Below are 13,739 nucleotides of genomic sequence, written 5' to 3' on the forward strand. Positions count from 1 at the left end.
CTATCAATCTCCTGTACAAGCACACTGCCGAAGTTCTTATGCAGAAACAAATCAACCAAACTGCTGACTGGGCAAATGATCATCTTTATTTACATCCAGAGAGGTGTTGCTGGCATCTCATGAGCAGAGAACATGGCCACCTCCTTGACACAGAATTGTCTCATGGTCACATCTAGACAGGTCTCTGTAGATGGGTTTAGCAGTGTGTAGATTGGAACCTCACATGGGTATTGCAGCAGAGGCTGATGCATACACACGGCAAGTCAACTCCATAGTGTCCAGCAACATTTATACAGCTATGGCATCTGGCCATCAGCAAATCACTCAAGTTATTATAATTGACAAAAAGGCAGATAAATTTGTATCTCTGAATTCATCATAAATCCATTATTTTATTCTTCATGCAAACTTCCAGCATCTGTCACCTTCTTGATAATAGGTACTTTGCCTCCCAAAGACCTTCCTGGTACCTTGTGACTGTCAGAACCATCGTCTTAGATTACGCTGCCGTGTGAATATATTAAGATACCTGGGTCGATATACTGAAGCTAAAAACTGCATAAAACAAAAAATAACCAATCAAGGGTTAGGTTTCATTATCTAATTTACACTAGACAACAGGTTGCTGGAGAATGACTGGCTGCCATAGACGCACCTTCAATAAAGGGAGTCAAGAGAAATATGGAGGCTGCTATGCTGACTGGCTTCTACACTATCGGAGGAATTTATCACAATTGAGGCAGACAGAATCTGGAGCAGCTGTCAATTTCTATCTGTCATTTTCAATGCTTAACTGAACAAGCTGAAGATAGAAGTCGATTGGTTGCCATGCAGAACTGCTTCAGATTCGGTCCGCTCCAGTTTTGATAAATTCCACCTATGAGTCAATGACCTGGAACAATGACTTACCGGATCTGCACACTTATGACTCAAAAGTACTAAAACTAGAGTGGCTCAGCATCGCAACCAGACAACAAGCAGTTTCAGAAAGGGGAACCCAATAACACTGCCTGTATTTCTTTTGCAACAGGGCAATTTTAAGGTGCCTACAAACATACCATAATCATTACCAACTGCTATTAAGCACTGCATGATAATGTTTATGGTCCACTTTAGCTGCAGAATTTCACAATCACTGAACCATCTTCGATCTTGGCTCACCCCTTCTGGTTTTCTGCAGGGCTGGAGATTGGGGAAACACAGTAACCAAACCAGATGGAGGCTTTATGTACTTCAGTGCAGGTTTCCATGGTCAACTCATCATTTTCACCCCCACCCCCTCCTCCCTTCCCACTTTTTAGAGGGACTACTGTCTTACGTATGGCAGGCTGCTTACGGAAATAGAACTACAGGGCAACTGGAGATAGAAATACCTCCTAGGTCTTCCATCCTGATCCTGATTTCAAACAGGTCAGTGACTGTAGTGAAGTAGACAAGTAGTGAAGCCAAGGGCAAGATGACTGGAACCTGCACAAATGTTGCATTAATGATAGCTGCTTCCATATTATAGCCCTACAGGTTCCCTTTAAGGCTCAACTCTCATCAAGCGCTAATTGTTTTTGTAACAAATGGAAATTTTACTATTATCTCTAGCTTTTGGCTCGGTTTGTCTTAAAAATCTTTCTTTAGACTAAGTTCAAAAGGTATAAATCAGAACACAGCAACCTAAACCATCCAAAGTGTATTAGTGTCTCCAAGTGGACCGATATTGTATTGTATCAAAAAGAGACTTTAGGTACACTAATCCTCTTTGAGACTGCCATTACAAAAATGTTCTCACTGCCACTCACACATCTAATTACTTACCTTTGTCCTAGGGGGTCCCCTGCAGTCCCAGCAGCCACTGCCTCATTTCTTGTTTTGTTTGCTGTCCATGGCTGATATTCTAACCAGATGTTCAGGCAGAGAGAGCCAATCAGAGCTTTCTACCTCTCCAAGCTTTGGTCCTTCACCCCAGCTAACAGAGGATATGACGCAGCAGCTTCTGAGACTTCAATGGACCCTACTCCAAAGCAAAGGTAAGTATTTTTGGTGGAGATCAAGGGGCCACTTTGGTAACAGTGGCCTCAAAGACCAGTAGACCTAAAATCTAGCTGCATTTCTACCCACTGCTCTTTGTGCTGCCAGTCAAGTCAGTTCATTAAAAATCGTAGAACCTTCATTAAACCAGAACAAACCCTCTGAACATGACCCTTTTTTATACAGACGACTCTGGCCCTGAAATTTTATATTTTTTCTGATTGTTCCCCTGACATTTAAGAAAAGGAGACAGAAGTTTAGAAGCACAGCATTCATGTTGGAAGGTTGTCCAGAAAGACAGATGTCTTGATGGTTTTCTTTTTTTTTCTAGCAATGTCTATGTATATAGGTGTGACTTGTAGATGACCGATGACCTAAGGCAACCGATGACCTAGCAATGAGAGTCTGGCAGTGCTTTGTATCCTTTGATGAAAAGGCAACAGCTGAAGTCCAGATAATAGTTATGCAACATTGATGTTGGGAATAGGAGTGCTGGTGCCATCTATGAAGCTACATTTCTCAGATAACTAAGCAAACAGAAACAGACTTAATTATATATTAATACTTTAACCATCACAGAATGTTGGTGGATCTGGTAAAAGATAACATTGAAAAGCAGCCTATTAAAGACAACACCTTCATAATAAAGCTTTTCATATCACCTAGTTCATATAAGCGGTGATGCCATCGCTGCAAAGGCATCTTGAAAATTCTTTATTTCCTGTAATGTTGGCTGGCATGGATTCTTGTCTGAAAGATGATATGTACATGGTGAAGGGTGCAGAAGATCCTCACATGGGTAGCAATGGGTGGATGGTGACAGAGGAAGCCCCAATCTTAGTCCGTATGGATAACAGTCTGTCAGGGCATCCTGAACGCCCTTCACCAAAAAAAAAAAAAAAAGGATAAGTTTCACATGATGGGGTTTATTTGTATTTAAAGTCACTGATTTCCACTCACTACTCCAGTCCAATACAGCTGACGACAATTTTCAGATGGAGAAGGGTAAGAAGCCTCTCATGCACTTCTCTGTACATCAGTGTTGGGGACCACAGTCTAGACCTGGCATTCCTCACAAGGCACCGCCGTTCGCTTTTTGAGCTCTTTCACTTGAAAGTGGCGGTGAGTGCTGGTATCTTGTTGGCGGTGAGAGGCAGCACCACGGCGGCCTGCTTCCAGCTCTACGTGGAGAAAGGCTTTGACACGATGCTGCCGCCCCTTCCCATCACTGTAATCTAACACGCGGCACTCGTAGGTCCCTTCGTCTGAGATCTTGACATTAGATAGGCGCAGCTTGTGTGATATGTTACTGCCAAATACCTTCACCACCTATACAGAGAACAGAGAGTTATTTGTGTATCTACAAAAAATGTCTTGAAAGTATAACTCAAGCCAAAACGTTTTTTTTTTTCACCTTGGATAAAGAAGGGAAGCTTCCCCTACACTCAATGGTTCCTTCTGCTGACCATACTTCACTACTGTGTCCTACAGTGACGTCAGCTCCGTAGAAGGAACCACTGAGTGCAATAGGTGACTAAGTATCTGACACTTGCAGAAGCATACTACAGATCGGCAGAGAGGTATGAACCTTTCTCTCTGAAGGGGGCACTTTGTTTTTTAATTCTAGCAATGGACTTAAAATGGTTGCAAATCCTTACACATACCCAATAAAGTGACTAGCCTCAGGACATACAGAAAAATGAAACAAATTCTACATAAGTTGAACCTTTTTATCTGCACTCCTCTCTCATTTACAGCCTCCTAGAGCAAACATTTGCGACAGCATTTCTGAGGCAGGGGTGGGGATCTGACATCACACACTGCATAGTACAAAGCAGGGAGCTATGGGGTTTATTTACTAAAGGCAAATAGTCTGTGCACTGCAAGTACAGTTGCTCTAGATCTGAGGAAAGGAAAATTAAAATACCGCACTTTTGCTTGCACATGATTGGATGATAGACATCAACAGAGCCTCCTCTCAGATCTTGCACAACTGCACTTGCAGTGCACAGACTATTTGCCTTTAATAAATCAACCCAAGTGTAATCTCAGACCTCAGTGGATGGAATGGACACAAACTCCTGCTCTATACAGTCTCATAGGGAAACATGCACAGCTGAGGCTATCAATCATCTAACAGAGGGGGGTGGAGTCATTCCCTGGGATTCTGTGGTGTCGGCATAAGACACACATGCAGATAGCATAGATGTCATCAGATACACATAGAGAAGACAAAACAGGCAGAACTCACACTAGGTGCCTTGAATTGAGACAAGTACGCACCATAGAGGAATATGCTCTGTTCATTTTAATTTGGCTGTAATTATATAGATTACAGGAGAGCAATTTGTTCAGCCGACAGCGGGCTGATGTCACAGAGCCAGTCCAGGTTCTGGAAAGATCCTGACCATATGGTCACTATCCATCCAGAAGCCTGGACCGGCAGCAGGCTCAGCCGAGAGCCTAGGCTAAGCTAACCCCCACCCCTACACAGTCCAGTGCTCCAGTTACCACTGGGGGGGGCACAGCAAGGAGCCAGAGACCATCACAGCTCTCTGCTCAGAGCGGAGAGGAGATCTGAGTGATCAGTGGTCTTTGATTGCTCAGTTCTCACTGCAGAGCCAGCAGGGCGCAGATGCAGCATCAGATCGATGCTACATCCATCTAGGTGAGTATAACTTTTTTTTTTTTTTTTAAATCAAAAAGGCATACTTCTCCTTTAAATGAAAACCTTGCATCAGTAGAAAATAATAAGCATGTGCATGTAAAAACAATGTTTTTTTCCCTGTTATGACAGATATAACTTCAGTAAGAATCTGACCACTTCCTGGAAGTGTCAGTTCCTTTCTGTGCCAGCCCCTGCTCCTGCCCTCAAGCCCTGTGTGGACAGACAGCAGTAGCTTGCACAGCTACTTATTAGCACACATTAAGGCAAGATCAGCAATTTATTACCTGTGCACCAATTATGTCATTAAACAGAACCGGCAGTTGGTGCAGCGTTATTAATGCACAAAAAGTGCAAGCAAAGCAGGAGCTTACTGTAGTGTGCAGAATGGAGCAGGTGTCACCCACTTGAAAGAAAAATATATTTGAAATATATTTTAAAAATATTCTTCACAAATATATTGCCTTATATTTGAAATGCTACATTTTTGGCCATATTCAATATATTTCAATAAATAAATATATATAGATAAATAAATATACTGCATATTGAAATGCGTTTTTTATTACAAAATATATGAAACATATTTTTTAAAATACACTTCAAATATACTGTATGTCTTTAAAAACACAAATTACATTTTTGGAATGCATTTACAAATATATGTAAACATATATGTTAAAATGACTTTTTTATATGTTAAAAAATATCTGAAGAATATATTTTAAAAATATATATTTTTTTAAATATATTCTTCAGATTTTCTTTTAACATATAAAAAAGTCATTTTAACATACAGTATATTTTTACAAAAATTTGTAAATGCATTCCAAAAAATGTAGATTTGTATTATTAAAGCCATACAGTATATTAGAAATGTATTTTTAAAAATATTTTTCATATATTTTGTAATAAAAATGCATTTCAACATGCAGTGTGTATGTGTGTGTATGTGTGTGTGTATATATATATATATATATATATATTTTATTGAAATATATTGAATATGGACAAAATTGTAGCATTTCAAATATATGGCAATATATTTGGGAAGAATATTTTTAAAGTATATTTCAAATATATTTTTCTTCCATATAGGCACTGCTGGCAGTATTCATTACTCTGCTGTGTGTAAGCTCCTACTATCAACGTCTCTGTTCCATCATCAGATCAATGAGAGGCTTTTCACTGATCCTCAAACATAAATCATGGATCGCAGGGGAATAGTAGTGTCATTTCAGTGACAACTCTGTGGCTGGCGATGTCACATCCAGGACGTGGTGCCCCGCAGCAGTTTGTGGGTCTATTTGATATCACCAACAATTATAGGGGAATTAAATGTATAAAACAAGGTACTTTTACATATCATCCGATGGGAAAATTGTTGCTGGTATTATTAGTATGGGGACAAGGTCTCGTAAAGTTTCTTAAATTAACAGCTCCACTTGCATTTTAAATCAGAAATATGGAGTTATTGTTGAGCTGATTCTGAGAATACACTTGCTTCGCTATCTCTATCCGTGACACTGGCCTGAAATGTGCATACAAATTAGAAGTCAAAACTATCTGTATTCTTGTTCCAAGTCAGTGTCTCAGAAATGATGAAAGCCATTGGATCAGCGTGACAACCAAGCAATTAGCATTTTCAGAACAATAAGTAAGCAAGGACAACCTCTGTACACTCTCAGTACTGCATATTCTCTTTGTGGCTCATCCAAGAATTGATTTTCTCTCAGCAGCTGTTACAGAATGATTTTTACAGCCCAGTCTGATGTAAAGCTCATCGCAAAAGAACAATTTTCTCCTTTTAAAATGACAGCGGGGTTCTGTATGGTTACTACAGGCAACACAACTTTCATGCATCCATTTTGGCCCATTGTCACCATCGAGCTCTCTTAGATCAAAAGCGCATCTGTAGCACACTAACAGCAAATGCTAAATAAAAATAGTATCTTTCAGGTCTACCGGCTTTGTTTGTTTTTAATCTCCACTTTTTTTTTCTCTGTCAAATGGCACCATTCTTAATGAATTTACATATTCCCCCAATGGGACAGCGCCTGTGTTGAACTCTCTTTCCTACTGCTGCCAAATGCAGCTCCCTCTCGCCCACAGCGCAAGATCAATAGAAAAACCTCTGCGGCTAATTAGCTTTCCTTCCAAATTGATCTTCTCCTGGTATTTGCCATTCTGTGAAATGTAAAGTTTGCTCAGTCCGGAAAGAGAAGAGCGTAAATCAGATTAATGTTCCGTTCCCCATCATGCAGGTTAGTGATTGTCAGGATGCTTGAGGGCAGAATGCCAGCTGTGGGTGCGCTATGCTAGCTGGATCACAGGTAAGACAACTAAGAATGCTCTACAAAGGGTTTAGACAACCTCAAAATAACGAGCATTATATGGATTGTGCATATGAAGGATGTCTGTGAAGGTTTCCTATTAATCTAGTTATAGTACAATGTATTACTGGCAGGGTTTCTTTTCAGCGGGAACGCAGTTCTGGTACCTCTAGCACTGAATGGATGTAATGGCAAGGGGTGCTGGGGGGTCCATTGGAGGAGGTAATCTATTTTGCATGGAGGTCAATTGTTGCAGGAAGGGAGCTACTGTTGAGGGAAGATCTATTGTTGCTGCTGGGGAGCTGTTGTTGCCGGGTTGGTATTTTGTTCCGAGGGGACATTGTTGTTGGGGGGGGGGGGGGGGGGGTTATTGTTGCTGGCTGCATTGGATCTATTTTACTGCTTTTCTTGTAATCATTAACAAATTCCATACAAAACGATATTTGGCTCAGTATTCTCTAAAAGGAGCAGTACGGGCAGGTGGGTAGGAACTAAGGGAGGGTGCTCGGACATGGGTAGGGGTGCCAGAAAAAAGGGTGACTCAGAAGGGGGAGTTCCTGCACCTATTTTCTGAGACAAAAAAAACCTGATTATTGGTATGGTATTAATAAATCACATTCAACTGAATTTGTTGTAGAATAGGTTCCACCACTTTCAATACTCAACTCCAGTGAGTGTGAAGACCAACACTTATATCCACAACATTTTACTGAGTTGGTGGCTATAAGAAGTACATTCAGAGGTGAGTGGGGAGAGGGAGCTCATCTACCCTGTTTGCGTTTGGGGATGGACCATCAGCAATGGGGGTTAGTAGAAGGTCCATGTGGAGGTGGTGTCCAAGTCCATCTGTAGTGGGGGGCTTGTGGTAGTATGGAGTTGTCCGTGGAGGCAGCCGGCTGTAAGAGCTTGTAGATACTCCTAATTCAGGTAGAGAAGAGAGACAGCAGCGCCACTCTAAGTGTAGACGGTAAAATCAGGCAGATTTAATGGTAAAATTGCACTCACATAGATAGGTAACAGGTAGGCATGTCAAGTGATGGAGGTCCAGTGGGAGCATCAGGTCCTTTGGCCATGCTCTGGGTGTTTTCCCGCCGCTCCGGTGGTGTCCAGGGCTCGGGGAGTAGCAGAGGGGCTCAGGGAGGCTTGTAGGGATGATGTCACTGCATGGACCAGGTTTCCAAGATAGCGCGCGTTCAGAGCATGCTCACTCCTTCTGCTACTCCCCGAGCTCTGGACACCACCGGAATGATGGGAAAACACCCAGAGCACGGCCAAAGGACCTGTTGCCCCCACTGGACCTCCATCACTTGACATGCCTACCTGTTACCTATCTATGTGAGTGCAATTTTACCATTAAATTTGCCTGATTTTAACCATCTACACTTAGAGTGGCGCTGCTGTCTCTCTTCTCTACCTGCTATATGAAGCACCCCATCCAAAAAGTAACAGATTATTTGCAAAAATGAACACACAGATCATAAGCCTCGGTTCACACATATGCGATTTCTAATGCGTTTCAGAACGTGTTAAATTGCATGACAGGTCAAATAACATAGTTTTCTATGTTTCCCGTTCACATATACGCGGTCTAGCCGCAATGCAATTTTGAAAAGGGTCCTGTGCATTTTTCAGTGTGGTGCAAGTGTGCTTTCCAGCCTGATACACTTTAACAATCCGAATCAGAATGATTCAAGCAGAACAGTGCTTGAACAAAATTGCACCACATCCGGCCATCAAAATCGCACCACATATACACTCACTGGCCACTTTATTAGGTACACCTGTTCAAATGCTTGGTAACACAAATTTCTAATCAGCCAATTACATGGCAGCAACTCAAAGCATTTAGGCATTTAGGCATGTAGACATGGTGAAAATGACTTGCTGAAGTTCAAACTGAGCATCAGAATGGGGAAGAAAGGGATTTATGTGACTTTGAGCGTGGCATGGTTGGTGACATACGGGCTGGTCTGAGTATTTCCAAAACTGCTGATCTACTGGGATTTTCACACACAACCACCTCTAGGGTTTACAAAGAATGGTCAAAAAAAGAGAAAATATCCAGTGAGCGGCAATTGTGTGGATGAAAATGCCTTGTTGATGTCAGAGGAGAATGGGAAGACTGGTTCAAGATGACAGAAAGGCAACTGTAACTCATGTCAATACGGACCAAAATCTCTTAAGAATATTGAATCTACGTCATGAAGAATTAAGGCAGTTCTGAAGGTAAAAGGGGGTCCAACCTGTAACTAGCAAGGTGTACCTCATAAAGTGGCCAGTGAGTGTATGTGAACCCAGGCAAAAAGTTGAGTTCCAGGTATGAATATTTTTACATAGCTTCATTGGTCCAGCTTGGACCAATGTAACGATGTATATACCATACCTGTGGGATCCCATGAAAACTGGAAATTGCTGTAGGAGGCATCGCTACACCAGTCATCTCCATTAGCTTCCTGTGCTCAGAGTGATGACGTCACAATCGCCACATTTTCCAATCAGAGAACACTTTGCACTAATTAAGAAAATGCAAAGCATTCTCTTAATGGTGCCTGTGCTAAGCGAGAAACCTTCTGTGCTCAGTAAGCAACAGGTCAGCCGCTCCATACGGGACCCAGAGGCTAGAGATTATCACTGGAGAAGCAATGTTTACTTCATTGATTTCTAGCTTCCACAAGGGTAAATCTGTGTTCACTTCAATCAGCCAATCGGATGCTCGCAAAAGTACAGTTTTTTTTAATTCCCTTGCACATGATTAAAGTGAACACAGATTCACCTTAATTAACATTCACTTTACAAAGTGCACATACTGTCAGGCAGCCTGTGTACTTACCTATTTTGGGCCCCTGACCCTTGGCTATGTTTATGGATTACTCTCTGCTGCTGCTCGACTTGACTTTTGCCTACAAACCCTGGTTACTCTCACAGCAACTTCTGCTCAGGATACCTACCCAAATTTCTTTGTGCTATCTCCATTCCAGGACCTCTGTCTGCTGTTGCCTATGTTTTTCCTGCAGGTCTGTTAGCAACACCCACAGTCAGAATACACAGTCAAAAAACTGGGGGCATCTGAGCACCAGTAGGGGATTGGTCTTAGAGCTGAAGTTTTGGTATGTATACTTTTGTTGGTCCAACTTGGATGTATGTGCCATACCTGGCCGATCCCTATGGAAGCTGAAAATTTTCTTAATGAATGACAGCAATGACATCACTGCCAGCTTGTCCATCTCCTCCAATCAGAATCTTTACATTCATATAGAAAATGCAGTGTTCTCTGAATGGCGCCCGTAACGAGTGGGCAACCTGTGTTCACTGCAGCTGGGCAGCCACTGTCAAGCCTTGGATGTAAATTCAGTTCATTGTCAAGAATAATAATTTATTCTGGCCATTGAAATGAATTTACGCTCAAGCACTGAATGGGCCTAACGTTAACACACGTGTCTAGATGCTTCAAACGTTTTTTCCTGCCAAAACACTGCTGCTCCTGGACGCACTGGTAGTGGGGGGTTTTTACAGCCCCTAAAAGCCCCTGCCACTAAAAGCTTCTAAAAGTCACAGGATAATATGAAGGGGCGTTTGGAAGCTGTAAAAAAAAACCCACACGCCTGACACCCCTAAAAGTGGCTGCAAAAACGCCCTGTGTGCATGAGGCCTAATGCTGCAAAAATATGGCGGCTGCTAAAGATGAAGTACATTGTCACTATATATTAGGACTGAAGTGTTGGCATATGTGGCCTCACACATACATACAAGTCAACCCCACTATCTGACATTAAAAAAATTAAATATTTTAACTTTCAAAAACAGACAAAAGTAACTCTATAAAAACAAAAAACAAAAACTAAGCATTAGTAAACTTTGCATTCTATTATAACCTAATGTCAGAATGATCATTAGATACTACTGTATATGGCAGAGTAATTAGCAGCTGAAGGTATAGGAAAATCTCCATTAGTCCTGTAAGAAATGAGCATGACCCCACCCCCTGAGCCTCCTTATTGGTTAGTAGGGCCATCTATCCCACTTAATGGACCAATAAGGAGGCACAGAATTTAGATGGTGGTGGTGCCGCCAGCTTAGCATCTGCAGGAAATTGTTAATATTAATGTAACTTTAGCTGCCTATATCTCTAGATCTGTTGATCATTGTGACTTCAGTTTTCCCTGAAGGAAAGCTCTACTCATTCTGTACATTTTTTTCATCATATACTCAATTTTAACTGCTTAAACCTGCGGGAGATTTGTACCGTTCTCATCCTGTTTTAAAGGTGAGTATGTAGATCATTGATACTCACACTTATCTTGGTGGCCCCTTTCTCTTGGGTTGACTGGGGAGATTTCACCTGTAACACATCAAAGACAAAACACAATTATAAAAGACCAATGATGAAAGTATTGGTCCATCTGGCAGCGTGAAGCTGACCGAAGACATCAGGATCAGCAGTATGGCACATACAGTCCCACTGTCAATAGCTGGAGCACCATATATACCAGTCCCAATCACAGTACTCCCCCCAATGCTTTCATCTGCTTTTCACTCCAGAGGCACTAAGCCATCTTTGTTCATACATCTTCCAATGTCAGCACCTATGTTCTGGACTGATGCACTGAGGTAACATGTAAATCATGATGCTGATGCACTTCTTGGCTGTGTTGACAAATCTCTGACAGCCTCTCATTTTGTGATTTGCTCACAAAGTCATGCTGGCCATACACTGAATGAATTTTGTTCCTGCTCTTGAGGGACCAGGCAAAACTAAACCAGTAGGTGGCTCTGCTGGCCACCTCCTGCCTAACATCCCTTGGTTGGAAAATTGTTGGCTAAACAGCAGCTGCATCCAATCAGATTTATTTATTTGTTTTAGGTACTTATATAGCGCCGTCAATTTATGCAGCACTTTACACATATATACAGTCAGGTCCATAAATATTGGGACATCGACACAATTCTAACATTTTTGGCTCTATACACCACCACAATGGATTTGAAATGAAACGAACAAGATGTGCTTTAACTGCAGACTGTCAGCTTTAATTTGAGGGTATTTACATCCAAATCAGGTGAACGGTGTAGGAATTACAACAGTTTGCATATGTGCCTCCCACTTGTTAAGGGACCAAAAGTAATGGGACAATTGGCTTCTCAGCTGTTCTATGGCCAGGTGTGTGTTATTCCCTCATTATCCCAATTACAATGAGCAGATAAAAGGTCCAGAGTTCATTTCAAGTGTGCTATTTGCATTTGGAATCTGCTGCTGTCAACTCTCAAGATGAGATCCAAAGAGCTGTCACTATCAGTGAAGCAAGCCATCATTAGGCTGAAAATACAAAACAAACCCATCAGAGAGATAGCAAAAACATTAGGCGTGGCCAAAACAACTGTTTGGAACATTCTTAAAAAGAAGGAACGCACCGGTGAGCTCAGCAACACCAAAAGACCCGGAATACCACGGAAAACAACTGTGGTGGATGACCAAAGAATTATTTCCCTGGTGAAGAAAACACCCTTCACAACAGTTGGCCACATCAAGAACAATCTCCAGGAGGTAGGTGTATGTGTGTCAAAGTCAACAATCAAGAGAAGACTTCACCAGAGTGAATACAGAGGGTTCACCACAAGATGTAAACCACTGGTGAGCCTCAAAAACAGGAAGGCCAGATTAGAGTTTGCCAAACGACATCTAAAAAAGCCTTCACAGTTCTGGAACAACATCCTATGGACAGATGAGACCAAGATCCACTTGTACCAGAGTGATGGGAAGAGAAGAGTATGGAGAAGGAAAGGAACTGCTCATGATCCTAAGCATACCACCTCATCAGTGAAGCATGGTGGTGGTAGTGTCATGGCGTGGGCATGTATGGCTGCCAATGGAACTGCTTCTCTTGTATTTATTGATGATGTGACTGCTGACAAAAGCAGCAAGATGAATTCTGAAGTGTTTCGGGCAATATTATCTGCTCATATTCAGCCAAATGCTTCAGAACTCATTGGACGCCGCTTCACAGTGCAGATGGACAATGACCCAAAGCATGCTGCAAAAGCAACCAAAGAGTTTTTTAAGGGAAAGAAGTGGAATGTTATGCAATGGCCAAGTCAGTCACCTGACCTGAATCCGATTGAGCATGCATTTCACTTGCTGAAGACAAAACTGAAGGGAAAATGCCCCAAGAACAAGCAGGAACTGAGGACAGTTGCAGTAGAGGCCTGGCAGAGCATCACCAGGGATGAAACCCAGCGTCTGGTGATGTCTATGCGTTCCAGACTTAAGGCTGTAATTGACTGCAAAGGATTTGCAACCAAGTATTAAAAAGTGAAAGTTTGATTTATGATTATTATTCTGTCCCATTACTTTTGGTCCCTTAACAAGTGGGAGGCACATATGCAAACTGTTGTAATTCCTACACTGTTCACCTGATTTGGATGTAAATACCCTCAAATTAAAGCTGACAGTCTGCAGTTAAAGCACATCTTGTTCATTTCATTTCAAATCCATTGTGGTGGTGTATAGAGCCAAAAATGTTAGAATTGTGTCGATGTCCCAATATTTATGAACCTGACTGTATATTGTACATTCATATCAGTCACTAACCCTCAAGGGGCGTACAATCTAAGGTCCCTAATTCACATTCATACATACACATATTAGGGCCAATTTAGACAGGATCAAATTAACCTACCAGCATGTCTTGGGAGTGTGGGAGGAAACCAGAGTACCCAGAGAAAAC

At 41.8% G+C, this 13,739-nt stretch overlaps 1 protein-coding gene across 1 annotated transcript in view; it reads right to left on the bottom strand.

Moving 5' to 3' along the window:
• Positions 1-64: 64 nt before the first annotated feature.
• Positions 65-13,739, bottom strand: part of VSTM2L (V-set and transmembrane domain containing 2 like) — a 135,143-nt gene continuing 121,468 nt past the window's right edge. The window contains exons 3-4 of the mRNA XM_089673372.1: positions 11,309-11,356; positions 65-3,348 (exon numbers count right to left, since the gene is read on the bottom strand). Of these exons, the coding sequence (XP_089529498.1) occupies positions 3,076-3,348; positions 11,309-11,356 (321 nt within the window). The 3' untranslated portion in view covers positions 65-3,075. The remainder of the gene's footprint in view (positions 3,349-11,308; positions 11,357-13,739) is intronic.

Source organism: Staurois parvus, unplaced genomic scaffold (genome assembly GCF_062004578.1).
Source record: "Staurois parvus isolate SC_StPar_1 unplaced genomic scaffold, SC_StPar_1.0 ptg000137l, whole genome shotgun sequence".
NCBI lineage: Eukaryota > Metazoa > Chordata > Amphibia > Anura > Ranidae > Staurois > Staurois parvus.